We start from the raw sequence: 25,858 nt of genomic DNA on the forward strand, positions 1-25,858 counted from the left end.
AAGAAGTTGAACGATATCTTCAAGAATCTTCGAAAATCTTCAAAAGTCTTAAACAATTTTCAAGAGTTTTCAAAAATCTAGGCCAAAAAAGCCTCAAGGATTAAACAGCTGCAATCTGAAGAAGTTCGACATGAAACGATCTTTTCCCTACCCCGGTTCACCTGTTAGCCCGGCCCTGATAGGAAAGTAATTACCGATACATAAATCTGCCAGGCATGGGCCCCCAGCCGCGGCAACGAAGGAAACACGCCGTCAAAGATTCTGCTCGTAATTCCCAAAGCGTACGCCTCGTGTATGTCACGTTTCGCCTTCGCTCCCATCGGATCGGCTGCACAGCGGCAATCCCCCACCGCACAGGATCGGAATACATCTCCCCACTTATCCCTTTCTTTAACAGGCCCCGCCGAACCAGGAAGCATTTCAGGGATTATCGCGATGCGGCCCCGGCGCAGTTATCTTCGACCCGTTCCCCCTTTAACCCTCAATTACTTAATTAGCAATATAAACCCCGCCGGTATCGAGCGCCACGAAAATGCTCGCATGCTTTATAAGGCTCTTACATCATGTCTAACGTGTCAGGGAATTAAGGAGGGAAGGATTAACGGTCGCCCGGCTGTTCGCTGATAGACACGACGCTACTCACTGAGATCACGCGAAAAGATATGTTCATTTCTGGCATTTCGATTTTGTCGGCTATATATGAGCTGATCGCTGACTAAAACGATCAAGCTGACTTCTTCGATTCTTTAAGATTTAATCGTTAAAACGCGTCATTCGCTCTTGAATTTTCGTATTTAAAATAAATTTCCTTATTATTGGGTGTAGTCTCGCGAAATAAAAATTCTGCTGACAATGCAGAACTTGCGGTAATAATAAAAATTACGTCCAAGTTATACTATTATATTTTATATATTTTACAAATTCATTAGATTGAAGCTACGTCTGTAACGATGAAGTGAAATATTCTAATGATTAGATCTATAATGTTAATTAATTTTCTATTTTAATCAATGATATTCGATCGTGTTATTCGGAACTGTGTTACTAAAGCACCTTGTTATTCGAAGGTTACTTGTGTGCACCCATCTGTGCAGGTATCTTTATGGTATTATAAAAATATTAGAACCATTCCGAATCTCCATTTTTAGATGCCATTATATTCTATTTACCTTCTCGAGATATAAGTTATTTGCACAACAAATTTTAAACCCTTAATAATCATAAATATTTTGATTGCCCACACAAGGCTTAAGGCGTAATGAATGGTTTTATGGACGTTGTGCTTGATACACGCTGCGACCTTAAGATGCTTAATGGAGTATAGAATGATAAATTGTTCGGTTGAGTCATGAATAACTTCCTCCTGCGGTGCAAAAATCGGCATTTTTTCCTCCTTTGGAAAAGTTTTGTGACCCATACCAGGTCAACTAATAAATAAATGAAAACTGCTCATTAATAATAACAGAGAATACCTAATAGATAAATGTTCCTCGTACATTACCTTGCAGGAGATGAAATTGAAACAGAACTGTACACACCAAATTAAGTAAATCCGCTTTAATCATACGTCATTAATATCCGAAAAGAAATCTGTAACTTGCAAATCAGTCATCCCGTTTTCTCTTCAGAATTGATTAAATCTCATCCAAGAAGCAATATCTGATCCATCCGTTTAAGAAACAACTCGAAACGATCCTGGAATTTCCCGTCGCTTTGCAACTTTTCTGAAAACACATCCCCCTTTCTCTCCATCAGTTGACATTCAATTTCCGCGTCATAAAACAGTACATCTTCGTCCATCCCGGGGTCTGACCAGGCGGAAGAGACAGCTTCAGCAAAAAACGGCTCACGTAAATCCCATTCCCGCGTCTCATCATTAAGCTCGTTACACACCATAGGTCTGCTTCGAAATCGATCAAATATTAATCAGTTTATCATAAAATTGGTAACGCTCCAAATTCGGTTGAATTATAATGGGAAAAGTGAGTGCAAACCCGATGTAGTATGAAAGACAAGAAGAAATTGATGTAGGAAGGGCTCGAGAAGAAAAAACTTCTATGTAGGCATATGCCGGCATCAGAAACAAGGCATGGCCGAACCGTAAACGGCTCGATAATGTTGATGGACACTTCGTAATGGATTTTATTAACACTAGAACAACCAGTGTATTGACTGAACACATTGATGGATTTTCGTATATCGGGGTATCCTATATGTAGAACCTTAATTTCATGGTGAATAAATTGGTATGTACAACATTATAATGGATTCTGATCGTTCTAGTGTTAAGGGGTGCGATTGAACCAAAATCGAGCAGAATGTAATCTAATTACATATCAAGAAAAATTGCAAGTTATCGCTGATAATTATTAATTAGACTTCAGTTTCAATCGTAAATTGGTAACAACTGGAGATTATAAAACATACATTTTTGCCGAATTAACCCTAGATTTGAATCATTGTCAGTAACACGCTCAACCCGAGATCGAGGCAAGAACAAAACGTACAAACAGACCGATAGTGTGCACCAGGCCTTAGATCCCATGCGGTTTGATCTTGAGAAAAGAGACTGCATACACCGCGCGATCGATCTTCCTCCGCACGCAATTTCATCGTTCACGTTGATCAACGCTGAATACAGGGGCCTTATGCATCCTCGATGGATCGACACGTAGGCGGTTTCGCGGGCGACCGACCGAGGAAAGGGGGAAATCGCGACGGAACGATCATCCACCACCATCCTCGAGGGATAGAAAAAGAGAAAGGGAGATATGGAAAACAGAGGGAAGAGAAAAAAAAGGTAATAGTAAGACAGACAAAGAGGAAAAACGAGCACGACAGAGGAAGAGATGGAAACGGAATAAGACCGAGGGGGAAACAAAAGGAGGAAAGCAAAAGTGAAAAAGAGTATGAAAGAACAAGGAAGACAAAGAGATTAAAAAAGAGTAAGAGCAAGGACGAGGAAGAGAAAGTAAAAAGCAGCAACAGTGGAAAATGAAACAAGAGGCGAAAACAGAAGAACCAACAGAAGTAGGAGAGAGCAAGCGAAAGAGACATAGAAATGCACGATCAAAGGAGGGAAACAGAGAAAAAGATAACAAAAGTAAAAAATCGAACAGAAAAGAAAAGAACCAACAGAAGTAGGAGAAAGAGACAGAAAAGTGTACGAGCAAAGGAGAGGAAGAGAAAGGAAAGTAACAAAGGTAGAAAATGGAACAAGGGGCAAAACGAGAAAAGAAACAGCAAAAGTAAGAGGGAGAAAGGGAGAAGTAGACAGAAAAATGTACGGTCAAAGGGGAGAAAGAGAAAGAAGAGTAACAAAAGTAGAAAATGGAACAAGCGGCAAAAAGAAAGAGGGAACAGCAAAAGTGGGAGTGAGAAAGGGAGAAAGAGGCAGTGAGAGGATCGGCCTCGGCGTGCCGAATAGATGGAACGCATTATTCACCGTCGCGAGCGCACGTACCCCGGCCGCGATCCTAACAGCGGTAATATGCTCCGGCGGCTCGGTACGCCGTGCCGCTTGCATCGATCTTGTTCCGATACATCGACGACTCGACGAAATAGTAAATCAACGGGCGGTCGAGGGACCGGCCCGCGGGGCTAATCCGACGGTGGACACCCTCTCCGCGGCACGGGGGAAACGGCCACGGGGACCCCGTGATTAATAGAACGCCGCTAGACGGTCGCGGTCGTATTTAAATCGTTCCTCCACCCGGCGTAATTTACGACATGTCCCGGGAATCGCTTAGCGCTAAAACGCTCGCGTCATCGTAAGTTATTGGCCGCACCGCGCGCCGCGCCGCACCGCGCCGCACCGTTCCTTGTTTCCGCGATTTTATTGCGCTTGGTATTCGGAGGACCGTTCCGATACGGGGTGGTTGCGGAAGTTCCCTGTACCGTATTGGATTACTCGGTTCGTTGCAACAGTGACCGATGTGCGGACATTTCCATAATCCCGATCGAAATTTGTTGGAAGTGTAACGTATCGTGTAAAGATGCTTTTTTGTATTAATTGAATACGTTGTGTAAGTTGGCACGTAGCGATGCGTTTTCAGTTTTCATCGAAGGGTATTCTGGATTTTAGAAGTACACCGAGTATATTTTTGAATGCAACAATTTTTGCGAGGTGACATTTAAAGTGACGTGAATTGTGACAAGGGTTAACGTGAATGTGAGCGTTTTTATCAAACAAACGTTCGATAATTTATAGCCTGACTCGATAAGTGGAGAGGTTATGGCGTGATTTAGTATTCGATTTTCCTACAACGGTAGCCCCTAAATCCTGTGGGAAGTGACTGCAGCGTGCCACGTGCAGACGCTATTTGCATTAGTGCCCTGAGGTATATACGGTTTTTATTGATGAAGATGCGCTAGGACTTTAAATTATACTTTTATCGTTTATGAAAGCATAATGGACATGTAGAATCATAATATTTAGTTCGGAACAATAACAATGTATGTAAATCTAAACGACACCACACATGAACAAAATAATTTGATGAAAAGAGATATGGAAGTACTAAGAAAATTATGTGAAATAATGTTATTATTATTCAACGTCGGTCGCTGTAGCAAGAAAAAAATTTATTAAACGTTTGCCAGATCTGTACTTGAATCTTACTCTCGGCTCTGTCTGTACACAGTCTCTTGACTCGAGATTATACCGCCGAAGATTGATTGTCACAGAAGTTTATGGACGGTGGAGAAGAGAGCGAATATAAATCAACCTTGACAAATCGAGTATAAACGATCAGCTTACCGACAATTTACATGATACTTGGATTATAAATATCGCGAGTGCCTAGACATAAAATTAAACTAATTACGTAAAAAACACTCAATATGTTACATTGTATTAAACTTATAGCCATCTTGTAAATGTGTGTATGCCAAGATTTTCGTACTTCAACATGCGTTATTGCTACGAGTAACGTGATCTGTACTCGAGTATCAAGATAAACATCATTCGTGAATTAAAGTAACTCTATGGAATCTTATTTAATAATAATTGTCCGATTTTGTATACGATTTAGTGACGAAATCCATTCCTAAATGACAAGGGCCTTCAATCATCTTACTTACTATACTTTCGGAATTTAATAATTAATTTAAGCACAACATTTGTATGGTACACAATAACAATCTTTTTCGATTCTCTATTCTCATTGAACTTCTGAAATTAATTTAATAAACAAATATTACCTGTAGAAATTATTATCTATCTATACAAACGAATTATTGTCCATCTATCTATACATAAAAATTACATATTCCAACAGTTCTATTCGTCTACATATATATTTACAGAGTCTATTATCTACAATCATCCAAAGACATCATCCACATCCATCGCGAAGAAAAATGTTATAGAAGAAGTATCAAAAGAACGAAAAAAGAATTGCTCGGTTCCGATTTGTTCCACATTCGGCACGGCACACTTTTTGTTGGACGGGTCCCACGAAGACTGGGAGTTCACCGATCCCAAGGTTCGACCGTATAATTTCACGCTGCGATACGGTAAAACATACTACGCAATCTCCGACAATCTTCCGATACAACCTGTGTGGGCAGGTTCTTTTCTCGGGTTTGACACGGCGGCCCGTTGTAACGTATAAGTCGTACGTTTTAGAGCGCGGTGTCCAGATTACACGTGAGTAATGGAACTCCCGTTCCCTTTCCTTCTTGCAACCGCACCTTTTTCTACTCTTCGAGTAGTTTGTCCGAGATTTACGTGACACTGATCCCCCGCGGTGTCGCGCGAATTGAAATTCTTAATCGGTACTCGCCACCGTGATTCATGGAACTCCTCCGAAGATACTGTAACGAAAGTTTTCGGTGCGAACGACGCCGGCGATTCTGCACGCTTGTTTCAGCGCTTTCCCGTTTCTTCTGCTGGTGATCCGTTCACGAGCCGAAGAGAAAACGGGAGTACTTTAAGCTGACAAATCCATTAAGCGGTTACATACTCGACGAGGTTGACAGCGCCTGAAAGTGCTATGTTCATCCATGTTGTAATCGATTCGTCACTTTCGTATGGGGGATTCGAGAAAATTTCAGTTCAATGTGAAATGTGGGCAACTGGAAAATGTGATTTAAAGGAATTGAAACAATGTGAAAATATTTATTATTGATTTAAACAATTTGGAGGCGATCGCGATGTTACGATTGTCGGCTTGTAATTTAAATCGTACAATAAATTTGAAGGAAATCTTGTCACGCTCAAGATTAACGTTTTATTAATAGGCTAAGAGAGTTTAAATAAATTATATTTCAGACGAATTACGCCAAATTTATGTTTATATTTTATATAAACCTTCCCCTTGTGAACTTATGAATTCAAAGAAAATTCAACTGAATCACCAAATAATGTTTTTTTTGAAAGAAGTCATATTCTAGTCATATATTGCGTTAACTTCTTCACTATAAGAATACCAAAACTGAAATTAGATTAAGGAAACGTGATAAAACTGAACTATCCACGAATTGACCGTATAAAATTTATTTCGAGAAAAAGCTAAACACTCAGTTCGGATTAAAATGTTCCTAGCAGCATGCAGGGATTAATTGCGCGTGTTCCTCCAAAAAAAGAACGACATCGTTAGCAAAACCGAGAAGAAAGCAGCATGGCGTCGCAAAACGATGGAAATTACAGGCGACGTTCGTCCTCGGCGTGCGAGTAATAACTAGCATTAAAAGCGCGTAAAAATCGCCCGATGAAATCGCAGAAGCGCCTCCATTTCTACGATCGAGCGAATCACTATTATGTGCCGGGAAGTTTGCGCCCCGTCTTTAAGAATCGGCGCGCGGTTGCAAGAACCGTCGCGTCGCTGTGCACTCTACATACAGCATGCCCGACAAGAGTGTACTGTTCATGTCTCTGCAAAAATGAATATCCCTTAAAATAATTAATTGTATAAATACGATGGTGTGAAATGGATTAATTTTCTAATTACGACTGTTAAATAGGAAACTACTATATCTTCAAAAATCCATTGTGGATCGAGTGTAATTAATTATATAATCTTAACAGTCCCAAAATATGAATTTTTTTAAATTGAAAACAATACACTTTTAAGCAACTCATTGTGAATCGAAACTGATTAATCACTTATTCATCTTCTTAATAATACCATTTCCTTTCTAACTAAGTGATTATTTTCTTGAAACTATTATATTTAAAACCTTTCCGACAACTCTCGCGAGAGTTTCAATTCCAAAACTTCATTACATTTTTACGAATAATAAGCCGTTGACAGTTCGTTGACAGTTTATACGACTGGGAGTAAAAACGGAATTCATTGTTGCAGCCCACAATGCACGATGTTGAACACGGCCCTACATACGCAAAAGGTGCGCATCACTGTTCTATTTCTTCCACGTCTCTTCCCTATGCACGTTCGGTTTTCTTCGATCATATGTTTTGCCATCTACTCTTCCACCAGATCTTTGCTCTCCGATCATCCTCTTCTTCGTTTCGCTCCGCGGACGGGTCCTTTAACTGGATCGGTCGAACGTAACAATAAAAACCGGCACGAAAGTCATAAGCATGTATGAGTTTCTTACGCGCGATAATAAGTTCAGAATGATTGCCGTTTGTATTCCGCCGATGGTGCACCCTTTTTCTTTCGCCGTGCTACTTCACGATGCGAATCCACGCGTCCCCCCTCGACGGGTCATTCTGTATTACGATGAGGAAAGAAGTGTCCCGCCACTGATTCCTTTTCGCACGTCGTTCCATCGAGGCCGACTCTCTGAATGTTTGCCACCGGTTATGCAACGAAACCGCAGTCGTCGGATTGGGATGGAGGTGTTGCAATAACTATGAAATAACGACGAACATATTTAATACTTTAATGTAAGGATGTGTTCTATATATTATTTATAATTGCGTAAGAATATATTAGATTGGTAGAAAGGTCTTGTATTCTTTAAACTTTTTAAGGTAAGCGCACTATTAAGTTAGACTTCGTTGAACTATATGCGTTAAATTGAAAGGAACATGACTTCTTAGCCAACGTAATGTTTTGTGTATTCTTTATAATTGTAATTGACATATTTCGTATATTCCTATGTAATTATATTACAGTCTAATGTAGTAAGTATATTCTTATGTCTGTAAGAATATATGTAGTATTTTAGTTTGTAGTTTGATAACTAGACTGTTCATGGAATTCGAACTGTTTGCACTTGACATGCGAGTTGCGTTGGCATATTGCATTTCAGAAAATCGCATCAATATCGTAAGTGTAAACATGTATAATAGAATTCATAAAAAATCTAAGATCTAAAGTTTCTCGATCATAAAATGACTAGTTACAATTTGCTTAGTCGAAATGAATGTAAGATACCACTATTCTGTAAGGAAATGAAAAAATTCAACTACTTATCTCATTATACGGATCTTTCGCCGTAATATTAATTTGACTGCGTAGAATAAGCGAAACTGGAAAAGTGAATGATAGACGAGAATTAAGGGTTCTTACGAGATTCAGATGAAACGGTAATCCCATTATGTTCTATTAAACATTTTTGTTATAGTGTTACAATCGAATCGAACCCGATCTATAGATTTATTCTATACTTGCGGAGCAATAAAAGCCCGAGGTAATTACACATCAACGTATATATTATTTACCGCAATTGAAACTCTAATAGACGAATCTATATAATCTGTTGACAGTTATTATTCTCGTGTTCGCTACAGTTTCGCAACAGGATCTGCGATTCCCATTCAATTTATCGATAAGCATCGGGGGTCTTGACTGGGTCTGGGTTAGGTCGTGGTAACGCACACCACCGATATTAATCGACAATGTTATCGCCGGGCAGTAACTCTGCTCCAGTCATTGGAAACGATGTCTGACCTTTCCAGGCGTTATGTACCGGCGAACGTGTAATTACAGAGAGGTAAATCGATTCTACGGTTCTGATTGATTTTACTTGTTCTCATTCTATGAGATGTTCATCGCGACTGCACCGAGGCCAGCCATTTCCCGATACGAGCGCCCCGATGCTCGCAATTTCTGGGTTTGTTTTAAGATGCGATCGCGCCGTAGACATCGGATTCGAGGATCTACACCGTTACCGGCGAGTTTATTTTTGTCAAAAGGATGCTACCACGAACATGATTGGCTAACCTCTCCATTCGCCGCAGATGTTCCGACTTATGCCTATTTGATTACTCAAGTTCTCCGCTCTCCCTTGCTGTTGATTTTGTACTGCGTCAGCTTCAAATGAAATATTTATGTCTTCCTGAACATGCCCGATAGACAGTGAGAAATATTGTTTCATTCGATAGCAGAAGATTGCAACCTGTATGAGGTAAATATTAGTTAACCTCTACAACGAGCAACTCCTCCAAGTTTACTCGAATAAAAATCACTATCAATTCTGTAACGCCTCGAACCTATATTCCAATCTGACTTCATTCTTTATGATATACCAAATTCGCAGATAATGACCGCATGAATATTCACATTCAATGCTAACATTCGTATCATCGAAAACAACATAAATACAATATTACCCGCATTAATACAAATATACTAATCAAATCAAGTTAAACAATTTGCAGTTGACTATACCGAAAAACGAGAGATACAACCAATCGAATCGAAATGAAACGACCTAACTGCAAAATGATTACGAGTATCCTGTATTTAATGGCTCAACTATTTCTATCTATTGTGTAGGCCGATATTTTTGAATATTGAATCGCCACTCGATAACTGGCACAACCACAGCCACTCCAGTAGTGTTAGTATACGCAATCTTCGATAACACGCACACTTATCGTTCGATCCATCCAATAGAGTCCACGCTACCCACGCTATTTAGTTATAACGAACGCGTTCTATGTTCCAGCGTCGGGCTCAGCGTGGGATGCAACGCGCGGTGAATCCAAGTTTAAAGCAATTTCCGGGGCAAAGTCGCCGCGCCGCTATCTCCTGGATGGATGGCGTCAGGGCGGTTTAAATGAACCGAGTCTGCATCGGTCGCCGGCGCGGCCCGCCATCGGTCAACACGCAATACGCTTTGACAAGTACAACAAGTGGCGGATGCTTCGTGGTGGTCGCCGGGGACGGGGAAAAAAGAGACGTCAAGGTATCGGGCTGAAGAGGAGGAAGAAGAACGTGCCGTGGGGTAAAGGAAATCCTTCGGCGGGATGGGGCACGCGGGGAAAGAACTGAAACAAGTCGGAGATGAGAAAAACTCGCGAGGAGTACCTAAGTGTATTATCTTGTCGCGTTAGGCATCTCCAGGATCGAAATTTACATACGCTTGAATTGTTCTCGCGATTTACTTAGTGAAACTTAAACGGATTTACCGTGAGCAATTAAATTGACTGATGGAAGGAACTGTTGTTGACTCGACTAATTGCATTGGAAGATTAACTTCGGATCTGTGAGTTTCCTTTTGTGTTATTCACTTTCTATTCATGTTGTTTTGTGAGATGTATTCGTGTAAGTAATTGTATTTTATTTAAAGTGAATTAATTGAAATTTTGGAAGGTTATCATGTATCACAGATACATGAAATTCTGCAATATAATTGAGTCGGATGCTAATAGCTCGTTACAAAGTTATTTGTCACTGTGAACAAAACAGGCTTCTATTTATTTACTCTCGCTCCATATTTAAATTCTCTGAACATTTCCAAGAATGATATTACCACACATCCTCATCGAACAAGTTATACCTTAGTCATAAAACTTTTCCGGGTGGCCGCAAAAGCGTGTTTCACACCTCGAGGCGCGTCTCTTTACAGAAATTCGAGACGGGCGCGTATCGGAGCATACTCAGGGCCGTATGAAGTAACTCGGTTAAAATCTATTCTCCACCAGTATCACCGCGAAAAGTCAATTACTCAAATTTAAGGGTTGCTCATCTACACAAATGATCGGTATTTTTATCGGTATATCGATACAAAGATATCTGAAGGGAATTGAGGTCTAATTGGTCAGGCTGGAAAAGTGTTATTCGCCTATACCAACGCGTGACGATATAAATTAACCCTTATCGCTCCAAATTCCTTCAGACTATCTTCCCAACAAGTCCGCCCTTTTATTTAACATGTAAAATAATTGGTAAATAATAAACAATCGTTTCCCCGTTTATTTTGAAGACACAAAGAGATACAATTTCAAAGTATCGACACTAACTATACAATAACATCCTTAAATAAAATTGATACCAAACCACCGACAAGGATTGAACAAAAATCAAAGTTCACAGCAAAATACCCAAACCTCCCTGTGTCACCATAATATCCACTAACTTCTTTCAAACAACCTACAATTCGCATTCCCTCGAATTCCACCGTTAAAACCATGAAACAGTGATTCAGTGATCCCAAGGACGTTCCGCGCGATTAGCAAAGGGTCGAAGAAGGGTGCCGAGCGGAACAAAGTAGCGAATATGAAAAGAAAACAGAAGCGAGGGAAACGTGCGTATCGCAAGAGGCTGCGACAAGGTAAACTCCGACAGTATAACCTATCAGGTTGGCCAGGAGAGGAGAGTCGGGGGAGAGCGAGCGAGCTAAGCAAAAGCCGAGTAGAGGCCCCGGCCAAGGAAGAGCTAGGTCGCTTCGGCGGAGGTGAGTAGGGATGGATCGAGGCAAGGCGTATCGGCGAGGCACACTGAGAAAACGGGTCCAAAGCCGTCGGGACTCGGCGAGGCTCTGGCGGCGCGTTCACTTCCCGCTCGGACGCAGTACGCTACGGACTCTCGCGCAGGCGAGATTGCACCAATCCGCTCGGTCGATCCGGCGACCACGTGCGCCATCCGCGACGTTACGAACGTGGGACCCGGCGTTGTTTTGGTGCCGACCCGGCCATGTGTTTTCGGTAACGGAGGACGGTCCATTGTGCGGGACAAACGGTGGTAGCCTGTCACGTTGGGATAGACGGAGCGATACTTTGAATTAATGAGGAATTTCATTGTGATTGGTTCGATATTTGGAAAAGCTTGATTTCAGGGAGGTATTTTTGGGATAGTATTGGAAAATGGAGGTTCATTGATTATCGATGAATAAGTTGAAGGGTAGTGTGAATGGAGGCTTCGTATATTTAGGTTTCTGAAATTCGAGAACTGTTACGAGTACATCGGCCTACGAGGTAGATGTCGAGGTAGATGCGGTCTTAGAGGCTGAGATTTGCATCGGAAAGACAGCGGAAAGGAAGAAGAATATTGTTGTAGATAAAGAAGGATTACCAGTGACGTGTACTGTCGTCGCAATAGGAAACGCCCAAGAATCGCTCCCCGGGGGCGGTAAAAAAAGGAGAGCCGCGAGCGTGGAAAATATCAATGAACCCGTGATTTTACGATTTTCATTAACATATCGGCGTGCGTGGGGTAAAAACATGTCGCGCGGCGTTCCTAGGCGATCGTTAGTCCGGGAAGAGCGGAAGAGGTGATACCGATCATTCCGCGAGAGGTTCGCGCCGGTCGACGATTAACAAACAAAACGAGAGAACCCCGAAAAAAGGAGCAAACCGCGCCCGCGGACGCTCGCGGAGGGAGAGGGAAAAAAGGGGAGACGAGAATGAGAACGAGACGTGGTTAAGAAGAAACGCGAGTGGTAACGAGTCCCCGGGACGCTAAGGCGGTCCGGCAACTTAGCCAGGCTACGGCCGGGTGGAACTGGCCGCGACACCGGGTAATGCCGAACGGGGTTTCCGTTTTGCTCGATTTAATTCGTTCGTCGTAAATAGAGGCGGCGATCGGGTTCTCACGGCCGTTGGATTGAAACGGTGCCCGTGACGCGGACGAATCGATCCCCGCGACAAAGAAACGCGGTCGTTCTGGTACGCTAAGTTTCCAGGCTACTTGCCCTGGCGCCTAGCGTGGCGCTCGAGAAGCTGGAGCGGCGACGAGCGAATTGAGCCTGGTCACGTTATCGTGGTAACGGCGGAAGATTCATGGGTGCCCATCACGACGATTCCCAGATGGTCCTAGAGATTCCCGTGCACTCGATCAAGTAGCCACCCCCCAAAGATCGAGGCAAGAACGCTGCTGATGATGAAATAGCTGGGATGGAGCCAAGGGGGATGACGATCGAACAGGATCGACGAGGGCCAGAAGAAACGCGGATACGCAAAAAATGGCAGCAACGACGGAGTTACCGGGTTAATTAGATTATCGACGGTGTCCCCGGGAGCAGCTCGCAGAAGGCGCGCACTCGGCCAGGCACGACCATACATGGTCCACCGTGTCCCACGTAGCGAGGGAAGAAGCTGGCGGCAGGCGACGCGTGGGAGGTCGAGGCTGGTTACACGCCGGTTTTTACGCACCCCAGGAAGAGACAGATTCGTGTGCTCACCTTGGGAGAGCCCACACGCGGCAACTACCGCCGCGACTATTAAGCAGCGCGCGCTCGCCCGAGTTAGAGGCACCGGTCCCCTCCCCCCGGTCACGCTCGGTACGCGCGGCGCCGGGCAAACGACTTTTCCGAGAAGCACGGCCAATCGCGGTTCGCCGGTTGAAACGATTTTACGGTGCGGCGATGGCCTCGCAGGGGAGCCACGTGAAAAACCGTTGACTTTATCGACGCTTCACCGTCGGCGCTACAAGCCGGCCAGCCTCGCCGGAGGTTTTACGAGCCGGAAAATCGGTTTCGGGGCGGCTTCCCGCGTGGAGGCGTCGATCGGTGACGGACGTTCCCAACGTGTACGCGGTTTGGATCGCGTGCCGACTTTCAATTTCAGCGCCCAACGCGAGCGAGTCCCGCCGCGGCTATAAATCCAGATTTCCGTGTTTCCAGTGAACCAGTCTCTCCGCCGCGACGGTGACGCCGGCAGCGCGCGCGCGCGCTTCGCCGGCGACCGGCTTAGGAAATCATTAGATCCGGCATGCTGGATGAAGCACTCGATGCGCAGATGAAAGTGTAGCGGAGCGTGTTATGCAAAGCAGACCAGGAGAAACCAGAAAAGCCTGATCCGGTGATCGATCTGACCTGTTGCTACGAATTCGCGTCGACGATCGATCCCGTCCCGCTCGCTCATTGACCGAACGGGCACGATTGGGAGACCGGTTTTGCCAGGAAACTTCCGCTCTGATTTTGATCTGTCTCCATGGAAATTTCTCGATGAGAAGTCTCTGGAACATTGAAACAGTAAGAGACGAGGGAAAAGGAGTCTTTTAGAGGATCCCGAGCGGATATCGAGGAGGAAGGATAGGCGAGTGCTAAGTGACGCTTCCAGTTCGATGTTTCCAGAGGTTTCTCCGTCGCCGAACGATTCCTCCCGTTTCGTCGGATCGGCTGTTTCCACGAACATTGATCAACGGGGGATTCCTCGGGCCCGGAACCTACCGATTTGAATTGCAAATCGCGCGAGAACATGGATTTCTTCGGGACCGTTCCCCGTGTCGCGCGGTCCCCGTAAAACGAAAGTCGAGCGGACCACGGAGGATTCAGGGGACGTTGGAAGAGAAGTATAAATAAAGGAGAGGGGAAAAACTATGTCGGTCGCGGGGACCAGGAAATTATGCAGAGTGGGTCTGGCCGCAGTGCTGGTCACCGCGCTGTGCGTGTTGACTCTGCTCGACTCGCCGCCGCAACTCCCGGATCCACCGGCGGATCCTCCTCCCACGCCTGGTAAGCAGTTTTCTTCGTAGGTTAGCCGCGCTCCATCGCCTCCAACAGCGCGCGACCCTTGCCCTTTCGTTATCGCTGAACGGTTCGCAGCCCGCAACGCCGCTAACGCGCCTTTGGCACCTAACAATGCCAGCCTCCTTCGCGCCGGGGATTAGATACGCCCGGCCGCCAAGCCGCGCCGCGTCTTTAGGACGTTTCCAAGAAGCCCGGGGAGTAGGCCGGATAAGCTCCGGGATATTCTGGAAACATTGAAGACAGAGGCTGGTTAGATTGAACCGGCAACTGACCACGGTACTCGACCGTTGTAAAAGATATTTATGACGCATTAGAGAGGAGGTAATGATAATTGGATATGAAACGGCTGTATAGTTTGTATTTAATGCTGAGGTAGGCTGGATAAATTCAATTGGCAACTAGGTGTAGCGTCCTGTGTTTCAAGGGGATATTTCTGATGCATTAGAGGGAATGTAATGATAGTTGGGAGTGAAGTAGGTTTATAGTTTGCGCTACGTTTTGCATTTGCGATTGAAGGGTACCATTTGCGCGATTTTTTCGAAGGATTTGATGTTGCTCTGACTCTAGTCTTTGGAGCAGTGCAATGTATAATAAGAAATATAAATACATAATTATATGTAGTATAAACAGGTGATTAAATAGATTTGTGACGTTACTAAACGTTTCTTCGTTTAAAAATTTGATTAAAGTACTGTCCGATGATACGATCAACTTATATTTATGAATAATGGTTCTATATGTAAATCGAATTCAAGACGTTAGCTCTGCGATGTAAATTCATATCCATAATTTAACTTTCAGATTTTATCAAGTTGTTTACTCTCCCGCCATTCCAGATTCAAAGATTGCTCCGAAACAATTTAAGCTTCGAATTGTTTTGTACTTCGAGTTCCTCCATGTCGCACCGAAATGGAGAAACTTGCCAGCAACTTCAATAGAAATAGATAATAGGATAAGTTTTACGAGATATGTTGAGATGCAATAGAGATTTCAAACATCGATGCGAGCAGCATAATATCGTACTGTACTCCAAAGGATAAGGAAGTTATTGGGTTGAAGTTACCTTAGATCCTCCATCGTATCTTCGCAAGATATGCAAGCCATTAAATCTGAGTTTAATTTACGGAATAACAATTAATTAATAAATAAAAAAATATTAATTTCTAAGGAATTTATAATATCGTTTCAAATTAAAGATGCCCTCGACGTAATACGGAACCGCATACTTTGTAAAAGTAGCTATATAAACAAATCGTTTCATTGAAAATAATGAATAGTATACTTATTACGGATCCAATATCATTAGAGGTAATATCAATATGCTACGGTAATCTTGCTGAATACTTCTGCTTAGCCGTTCGCACTATTTCCTATCCGCGAATAGTTTCCCAGCATTACCGCCGACCGATAAGAAAACAAAAATCCACTACATTTTTCTAACTTAGCGATATGTTTCCTATTTACGCCCAGCCGAGTCGATTCCTATGAATAAAAAACTAGTTACACTTTATTGGCTAGTAGACTGTTACTATGAATTGTTCGTAGTCCTGAAAATAATTATTCCCAGAATAGACTATAAATCAAAACATCTATATTCCCAATTTGAAGGACTACTACAACGAAATATAATCACGAAAGAAGGCCAAATAATCTTCCAACTAAATTTTATAATCGCAACACGAATTACAATTCTTTACACACAGTGTATTTTATTGTATACATTACAACCGGATACTTACTAACCAGTTAATAATATTCAGATGATATCGATACGAGATCTTAGATTTTTAAATTACTACAGGATACCATTGATCTACATGTATGTACATTAAATTAAATATTGCTAACAGAAAATAATCATATCATTTCGGCATGGAAGAAACGTATAATTCAAATCGATTTAAAATCTTCACTACCGATCGAGCTTGTAAAGCAAGGATTATCTATCTAAACATATCAAAATTTGTTCTTCGAGTTAAAAACAAATAAAACCACCCTCAATATCCTACGTTTAAATTGCCAATAAATTTATTCATACTCGCATACTAACCTCCTGACACTAACTTACTAAACGTAGTCCCACAACATCCATAATAAAATACCTAGTACTCAGAAAGCAACCTCCAGCAAACATTTCAGAAATCCAGCGATCGCATCTCCTATCCCCTCGCAGAACGACAACCGCAGTCGTTTAACCAACTCGCCGCTATCCCCCGCGGGGGCTTCCCCGATCAAGTCGTCTTAATTCGCGTCCAAAAAATCTCGGTACACGGAGGCCGTAAATCAACCGGGACGCTTTGAGACAGGACGTTATCGCGGCTCAAATCTCTACACGGTTCCTTGGCGGTAGCGACTTCATTAGGTGACATAATTTACAGCCGGATTCGTGCGAGTGATCGGTCGCCGCGGCTTCGGCTTCCTCCGGTGCGCAGCCCCCATGTTTTCCCAGCATGGCGGTCGCTGCGACTAGGTTTCGCAGAAATTACGATAGGAAAGGTCAATAGAGAGAGAAAGAGAGAGAAAGCTAGGAAAAATGTAGATATTTCTGATGGCTTCTTTTCATCCTTATACTCTAGCCACATGTTTATCAACCCTTTAATATAGTACTGAGTAATCCTTGCCGAGGGTTAAGATCGGAAACCTAATACTTTTTCAGATCGAAGTCGAAAATATAATATTCTGTAACTTGAGATATTTCGCTCCATAATGATCTATGTATAGCTGAATATTATTAATACTGTCAATTATTAATATTGTTCTGTCCTGATGCCATTTATGTCATAAAGCCATTAAGAGGTCAACCCCAACGGCAATGCCTCCATCCGTTTCGACCGAAATTTCGAAAAACTTAATTTAACTCCCCACATTCTTATAGCTAATCTTAGTTGTCAGCTGATAATATTAAATTTAATAAGATGGTTTACGCATCTCGCAGATGTACGTTGGAAGAAGTAATCGGGGAAACGAGAACTAAGAATTTTAATGATTCTAGGCGTATCGTTGCTTGTAAAATCGTCAAAAACGTCCGGTCCCCGAGGATTAATCCGCGTATTACAATCGCGCGGCTCGCCGCTTCGCCGCGACGTTTACTTTCCTCGTAAAGCTGGCGGACCGTGGCGTCGGGCAGGGAAAGGAGGAAGCGGCGTCGCTGAAAGGGCACGAAGGAGCTGCGCGCGGGGGTTAACCGCGTATCACGTAATACGCGGTCCTTGGGTCAACCGTAGACACCACTTTTAACGACACGCTACACGCACACAACTGATCTCTCTTTCTTCTTCTCTATCTTCTGTTATTCTTTCTCTATTTCTTTTCTCTTTCATACTCTCTCTCGCACTCTTACTCGCCTTTCTCTTTTATACTCTCTCTTGCATTCTTTCTCCCTCTTTTCTTTTTTATACTCTCTCTTACAGACACTCTCTCCCGGTCTCTCCCTTTTCTCTTTCATATTATCCCTCGCACACTCTCTCTCCCTTTTCTCTTCCATACTTTCTCTCTCTCGTACGTACACTCTCTCTTCTTTCATACTCTTGGTCTCTCTTCTCTCCCCTCTCTTTTCCTTCCCTCTCTCGCTCTGTTCGGCGAGAACAGCATAGCGTTTCGCTCGAACGGAACAAATTGTTTTACACGCCTGAGACGCGAGGATTAATCCGGCCGCGTGATCCCCCTCCTAGCTCCCCCCTCCCGCACTCTTTCCCGATCGCCGCGGGTTTAATTGGTCGCGGATATTCGCTTCGTTTGTGCCTGAAAATTATTCTAATGCTCGCCACTCCTGCCGGTCGGGGTGAACTTATAATGGAATATTGGAATCGAGCGGAGGCGTGAGCGTTCGGAATTTCGTCGATCGGTACAGGGAGAATTTCAAGGAATTTTATTCCGTTTAATTTGATTGCGGGTATATTCGTACGGTGAGGTTTCTCCGAGACTTTCTGTCAGAGCATTCGGATCTGGAGTCGGTGAAGAATTTGAGGGATGATAGTTGGTCATGAGGGAAGATCAACATCTAAAAATCTAGACTAACGAAAATTAAATTTAGAGTTTCTTTTCGAGTTACTTGTAATTAAAAGTTTGTCTATAACGACGCGTTAATCTCCCGTCTATTTCTCTCACTCGCACGAAACAGTTTGCGACACTGACCTGCCCCGTGAACGTTGGTATTGACGGATCGTTACAGTTTGGAGTGATGTTCGATCGTTAATAACACGAAGATGTATCCAAAACCAAAATTGTATTAGCATCGGTGTTTACTTTCGTTCCATAGAATCATCCCCTAAAGTATCTGCTACGCATAAATGTCTCCGTTGGAATTGAAAATAGAAAAATATATTTAAAATAAAAGCTGTATTATTCAAGATAATGAACATGGTGGATACAAGGGAATTATTTTCAAAGTTATTTGAACGTCACCGATGTTACCTTAGACCTCATTGCGTATTTTCAAATTGATAGCTAGTAGTTGGCGTCGACATCAGTTGAACAACCTGTATATTATGATGTTGGAATGACCTTGAAGTTTAAATACATACATATATGTATAATTATAAATAAGTAACTTCTCATCACTTATTATGGCGAATGCGTTTCGAGCGTAATGGTTCGGAAAGCGGGCTCTTGAATCGATCGTTTTCCAAGATTTAATATGTATGTTAACATAAATCCTTTTCATCAGTGATAAGTATACTAGTAAGTATACAGGGAGAGGCATGTGGAAACCTGTAACTCATAGGTGATATACATGGAATCATAATTAGGGTGTCCAACTTAAAACTAGTACTTACGAGGCCAGTAAGCGGCGTGCAACCCCTCGGCAACAAAAAGACATTTGGCGGATTGTAGGCTTCAAGGATACCATTTAACAGGCTATTCGAGTAGTTCTCTAGAACGTCATTATCTTTCTTCCATCGGGTATACAACTGTTTTTGCAACGACTGGTGCCTACTATACTTGGAACCATAAAATAAAACAAGGCGGGTAATCTCGTAACGGGTTCCTAATATCTATTACTTAAGATGTCCATGAAAAAACAGCGAAATTAATAAGATCAATACAGAAGCAGAACGAAAAAGAGGAAGTCATTCCAAAATTATAGAAGTTTCCATGATTAAACATCCCTCCCCCGCCCCACGCGAACTTATCCGCCACGGGAAATTACGGAAGCGTGGAATTACGGAATTACTGAAATACACGGACGCAGTATCGAGTATCCATATCGATTATAATAAAGCACAGATATAAAATACGAATAAAAATGTGATTCATTACCCTTAACCATGGCGTAGGACGGTGGTAACGTTATTACGCGACATTTTATGTGATTCCACGTGCCTGATAAGCCCTGATATCGAATTAACAAAGGCGATCACAGCCAGCCTTGAAACGAACCCGCGGAGGCCGGCCATTACAGAACCTGAAATCGTCAACCGGCGGATTTGCATATGCATGCATTACCTATATACCGAGCGGGGGCATGCGTGCGTAACTCGCGTAATTCACGAGCGAATTCATTACACGGATCGATCGGCGGGGAAAAGAAATGAAAATATGGCGGGGGCAACGCGGTCGTGACTCTCGGCCGTTCGTGACTCCGCGGCGAAACAAGTTTTCCCGTCGGGTACGCAAGGCGATTCGCGCTCGCTATTAGAGGCCAATTAACGAACGGGCCGATTGAAATTCTGTGTATGCAACCAATCGGCGCTCGGCCGAGGTCAGTGACGCTCGTGCACCTCGCCGGTCACCGGAGTGGAAGTTAAGGAAATAAACTCGGCCGGGGCGGCGCGGCACGGACGATTTTGACATGCCACCGTCGTCAACTGACACGCAATCGTATTCACGGTGTGTACAGCGTCCGGCTTCGACCGGTGACGCAACACTTCCATCCGGTCGACGAGCTACGATGTGTTTGGACAGCCTTTCTAATCGTGTTCTATTGAATTAAACATGGGCGTGCGTACCCTTGGCCAGCGAAGTATAGTTTTCATACAATCGAGCTACGGGTAGATGCGAGAATTGCTCGGCGTCAGCTTCGATTCGATACCGAAAGAATGTTTCTTACGAATTCGTTTCTAATCGAGGAGTATATAGAGCATAGTATGCTATCGGTAATTACTCGAGTAGAAAGGTAACTCGATTATATTAAATAGTAATGAAACATTGGAAATATTGTAACCAATTTAATTCGATTAAAAAGAAATAGGAAGCCGCAGGTAATTATTAAAGTAATCGAAGTAACGGTTGGCGATCGGTCGGGACCAAAGATTATTTACTAAAAGAAATCGCGTATTAAAGAAAATTACAATCTATTTCTGGACTTGTTACTCCCCCCCGGGTTCGCCGACAGTCGTAAAACGATCAACAAAACTCAGTCGATCAATGGAACTGCCGACAAAACCGATGGACGTCTGTATACTCGTACTCGACTCTCAAAAGGAGAGCTAAGAATCGGCCATTTTTCATTCGTTTCGCCATAAACGTCCCCCGTGATGAACTCAAACTAATCAACGTAAACGTCCCTGACCCCTCGCGCGGTTTTTTCCTTGGTCGGCATTCGAAGACGGTAGGAATCAGAAATTAATTTCCCGTGGAACGCGGTCCGCGTGGTCTCGCGTTAATGAGTAGAACGTACCCGTGTGTCACGTGACTTATCGCGGTCTCAATCTCCGCCGGGCTGACTACCTATCCTGACACATTTTCTAGGTGGCGAGCCCCCCGGCACAAGAAGCATCGTGGCTTACTCCTGGGCGCGGAGATTGGCACTCGATTACAGACCCTCCAAGGAGTGCGACGGTAATGGAACGTACGGCGCGACGTTAAATACGTTCAAGTTAGCCGACGCGAAGTGGCTCGAGACAATCCCCGGACAGCTCTTCCTGTACAGCGCCCACTTGGACCTGAGAGTGGCCGGTTATCCGAGCTTGAGGGTGATTGGCGTTAAACGCGGACCAGTGCCGACCTCCGGCCTTTTCTGCACCGTTTGGTGAGACACTTTCCGTAGACGGATTCCCGCTACAACCCTCCGCCGCATTATACTTTCAAGAGCCGTCCTCCTCCGCTTTGCGCAACACTGACGTAACACGCAGCTCCTCTTTTTCCTGTCCCCTTAATTAGACCTCCTCGCGAATTAAACGGATGGGATCGCCTCTACCACTCGGCATTCGCGTAACACCGTTCCAACCTAACCCAGGTCTCCCTGAAATCGTCTCCGTGGTAACCGGCGGTCGTTTATATCATAATTCAAACAATTATGCAAATCGTGAGAACGGGAAGCTTGTTTACCATAGACTTCGCCGGGCTCCTTTGTCTCCGGCATGATATCCGAGAGTACTGTGCGGAATTGGAAAGATGTCCTGTGGAAGGAAGACGCTTTGACTTGCGTCACACCTATTTCGGCTTTGAATATTCAAATGGTTACATATACTAATCTGATCGCATTTGAAGCACATAACGGAACACCCTTTTTGCTCCTGTGCTGCATCCAGACTTTCCAGCTCTGCAGAGTACCAACCGTGACTAACCATTGCTAACCTGAAACATTTCGTTTCCCGTTGTTCTCCAGGTACAAGGAAGAGGACAGGGGCAGATCGGTGAGCGTGGAGGCGCTGGTCTCGACGATTTGGCTGGACGAGTGGGGCGAGACGGTGGACAGTTACGCGGGCGTCCTAGTCGGCTGTCAATTATCCGCGGACGCGTCGGCCGAGCCGTCCAGGGTATACGTGGGCCCGGAGCCCTGCCACAAGAATGCTAGTCATAGTTTAACGATAAGCCCGGTGGACGGGAACGAGCGCCGCGAGAGCCGCAGGGAGTTCACGTTGTGCATCAAGGGGCTGGACTTCGACGAGGACATATCCTCGAGGCTGGTCGCGTTCGTCGAGCTCCACCGGATCCTGGGCGCGGAGCTCTTCTACTTTTACGTGTTCGACGTGCACGAGAACGTGCTGAAGGTGCTCAGGCTGTACGAACGCTCGAACGTGATCAGATGGTTCAATCTGACGTTGCCTGGCGACCTGCCGAACGAGAAGCACGCCAGGAGGAGGCTGCTGGGCGAGGACATCTGGATCAAGAGGCGGATGGAGCTGATACCATACAACCACTGCTTCTATGATAACCTCCATCGGTCGGAGTTCGTGTTACCGATCGACATCGACGAGGCGATCGTGCCGGTCACCAGGCGGAACTGGTACCAGCTGCTCCTGGACGAGAGGATCAAGCTCGGTAGGAGCTTCAAGGACTTCGCTTCGTACGCGGTCAGAAACGCTTACTTCTTCCCCGAGCTGCAAAGCAGGAACCAAACGGACCCTGCCAGGTTCGACGCCGATTCGACCGGCGGATTCTTAGGCGATCTTGATTATCTGAATACCGTGAGGACAGCGTCCATCTCGCCAGAAGGCGACTCGGTGAAGAGCTTCGTCTCCACCAGGCGCGCGTTGACCGTGCACAACCATTACGCGCTGACCACGCTGAACCCGTCAACGAGACGCGCGCATCACTTCGACCCCGACGACGTGCTCAAACACCATCACAGAGCCTGCGACGGGAGACACCTAGATTGCGAGCTGCTGATGGAGGATGTTCGAGTGGACGAGTCCGCGCTGAGGTACGCGGACGAGCTGCGGGCCAGGATGGGAGTGTTCTTGACCGACCTCAAGGCATTCGATTAGGATAAATGATTCTGTAAATAATAAAGATAAACGTTCATCCAAAGCTGTTTCTTTCATTGCGAATGTTCGTAGTTGTATCGCCCGCTGGCAGAGGTGCACGATGAAGATCGTAAAGGATATAAAATTGGTTATGATACCAAATCCGCGATTTGCTCGCGTTTAGGGCATTCCATGGCCATGAAAGCTCTACCACTATGCATTACAAGTCTTCTGAGAGGAAATTAAGTGGAGCGAGCAGGAAATTCTCAGGAGGGTCAGTGTGCCGTCTCGGCTTGTAGATAATCAGCTAACTTCTCATCGGCGTACCTCACTTGTTCAGAGGTGTTACTCGGAATTGAGGATGATGCTTCTGACGTTGATTGTTTACTCGACTCTAAACGCTCCCCGTATCCTTTGTTCTGCCGTCTATTTCCCGGCTAAGGCGTCCTGCAACTATAGAAATCGAATAATAGTACTCGGCAATCTATAATTAGTTGAGATACAACCCCCCCCCCCTTTATTTTTCTATTGTAAAGTTAATTACAGACCATGCATCGGAAGCGACGCGTACAATCGATCCGAGTTATTCTACTGCTCGCGGTTTATTGCGTCGTATACCTGTTTTTATGATTTCGTAATTGTGATCAATTTCCTTTCTTTTCCATGCGCGTGTAGCGCAGTGTCTTTTAATATCGCGGCGAAACGATCGCGCGCGTCCCTTCTTGCTTGTCTATAAATAACTCGGAAGGATATTAACAGCATTCTGTCTAAAAATCGGTCACGTTTAAGGGTAAGATGAACGATTCTCCACTTGAAATAGATCGCCGACTGATGCGACCCGTATAAACTTCTTGCGGATCCCCTTCTCTCGAGGGGAGCCGTTCGAAACCTCGAAGGTAAGAAATATGGCTATAGGATGTTTCCTTCATTTCCGACGATTCTTTCACTCTTCTCGCGAATAGACAGACATCTCTTACGTTTTTCGAATTTCCACCTGCATCGGGATAAAAAAAGATTTATCCCCGCAACTTCCACAACTTCCTTCGTGATTCTAAATATAAACTTCCGACGCAACTTAAAAGAATCTGCGAAATGAAAAAATCGCTCCTCCATTCCGTCGGCGAGATTCATCATTCGGTCGTCGTTGAAACTAGTTTCACACGGAATACAACGGACGGTGTTCAATTTGTAAGATTTCACAATTACGAAGATAAACCGCGCCGACAGAAAAACAATCCTCGCCGGGCAACGCTTCTAACGTTTACGGCTTAATTGTAGGCTCGTACAAGACGACCGTAATAATGATCACAATCAGCGGCCGGACACAGATTGTTTATCGCGCCGGTGTTCCGACAAATATTCCGACCGTTCGTCCCTTATCGGCGCCCCGATTAAAAGTTCTCGTTCCGTCTCTGAATCGTTCCTCGTTTTTACGATTACCGGCGTGTCCGAGGTGTTCGCAGGGTTTCTCGGCGATGACGCAGTTGCAGAGGGAGAATAACGAACCCGATCCTGCGGAGCGAAACGAGGTGCTTCTGGTCCGTGTTCAGATACCGTGTACAGAAGTAAACAAGGGTTGGCGATTCGAAACCCGCGCCGGTAGCTACCCTTAGATAAATTTTACGAGTCGCATAAACCGTCGTTGGAACTACCGTCAAGGTCATAACGAGCTTTAATAGCTCATAAGTAAGGCATATATCCTGAGGGTTGTTAGGCGACGCAAAGATAGGGCGCAAATGTTATTTAGAGGAGAGATAAGTGAGTTTCCGAGCCAGGAAGAGCGAAAACTTCGTTCCCCGGGGATGCGTTGATATTCAGCGTCCGGCCACCGGATTGAATAAATCCGGAAGCCGGAATCGAAACTTCCCTCGAACGAGATCATCCCCTGAGAAGTAAGAAAGGAGCAGCGAATTTTGAAGCGGGAAGTTTGCTGGATAAAGAATGCTTCGTGCTGCAGGCATCCAGGTATCGAGCATTCCGCGAGACTCGAATGGCAATCGCAGCCGCGTTTAAGACTCACCGGGTGGAATTAAGCTTCCTCGGGAAAATGAATGGCTCCGCGGCAGGATGCGATCGATTCTGTTGGTTCGGCGAAGTGGGGTCCACTGGAGAATGAAACAACCGAGACTGACTCAACTGCTCTGAATCGCTGCCGAAGGTAAGGGGTTTAAGTTAACTGGAACTAATCAATCTTCTTTGGTTGAATGTAAGCAACTTCTGACTATTTCTCCTGAGCTGGATTGATTTAGAAAAGTTAGGTCAGCATCTTTTAATAATTTCAATGTTGCAATTGAAAAATTGTTCGAAGTAGAAAATTGATTATTGATTTTTAAATTGCTCGCATTACGAAAGTGATAAATTGTTCATAGTCTACTGTCGTTCCTACAGATTAAAAATTAATACAGATTAAATTATATTGTTGACTCTCAATTCGAAATAAATGAATTTTCGATTTTATGCAATTCTTTGAAACGAATAAGACGATATATTCGCATTATGCCGGTGTAATTGTTACGATTAAAAGGAAAGTGAACGAAGACCAAATGGAAAGCTAATTTTGATTTATCGCATTAAATGAACTCGCACGTGAGTCAAATGTATAAGATTTCACTGCGCGG

The 25,858-nt window shown here is 44.3% G+C and overlaps 1 protein-coding gene and 1 long non-coding RNA gene across 4 annotated transcripts; one reads left to right on the forward strand and one right to left on the reverse strand.

Annotated features, from left to right (window-relative positions):
* Positions 1 to 6,152: 6,152 nt before the first annotated feature.
* On the reverse strand, positions 6,153 to 13,273 carry LOC143174183 (uncharacterized). Of its 3 annotated transcripts, none has more exons than XR_012997917.1 (3): positions 13,124 to 13,273; positions 7,564 to 7,819; positions 6,153 to 7,498 (listed from the first exon to the last, which is right to left on the reverse strand). It is a non-coding gene; the product is annotated as an uncharacterized LOC143174183 (long non-coding RNA). The 3 variants fall into 3 exon arrangements; XR_012997915.1 differs by lacking the exon at positions 13,124 to 13,273 and adding exons at positions 9,138 to 9,312; positions 9,788 to 10,307 and having other exon boundaries at positions 6,153 to 7,819; XR_012997916.1 differs by having other exon boundaries at positions 6,153 to 7,819.
* On the forward strand, positions 11,609 to 23,292 carry LOC116424728 (uncharacterized). The gene is made up of 3 exons (XM_031971495.2): positions 11,609 to 14,595; positions 21,301 to 21,580; positions 22,160 to 23,292. Exons 1-3 carry the CDS (start codon positions 14,460 to 14,462, stop codon positions 23,259 to 23,261), a joined length of 1,518 nt encoding a protein of 505 aa, XP_031827355.1. The 5' UTR covers positions 11,609 to 14,459; the 3' UTR covers positions 23,262 to 23,292.
* The last annotated feature ends 2,566 nt before the right edge of the window (positions 23,293 to 25,858 follow it).

The sequence above is a fragment of the Nomia melanderi genome, chromosome 2 (genome assembly GCF_051020985.1).
Source record: "Nomia melanderi isolate GNS246 chromosome 2, iyNomMela1, whole genome shotgun sequence".
In the NCBI taxonomy this organism is placed as follows: Eukaryota; Metazoa; Arthropoda; class Insecta; order Hymenoptera; family Halictidae; genus Nomia; species Nomia melanderi.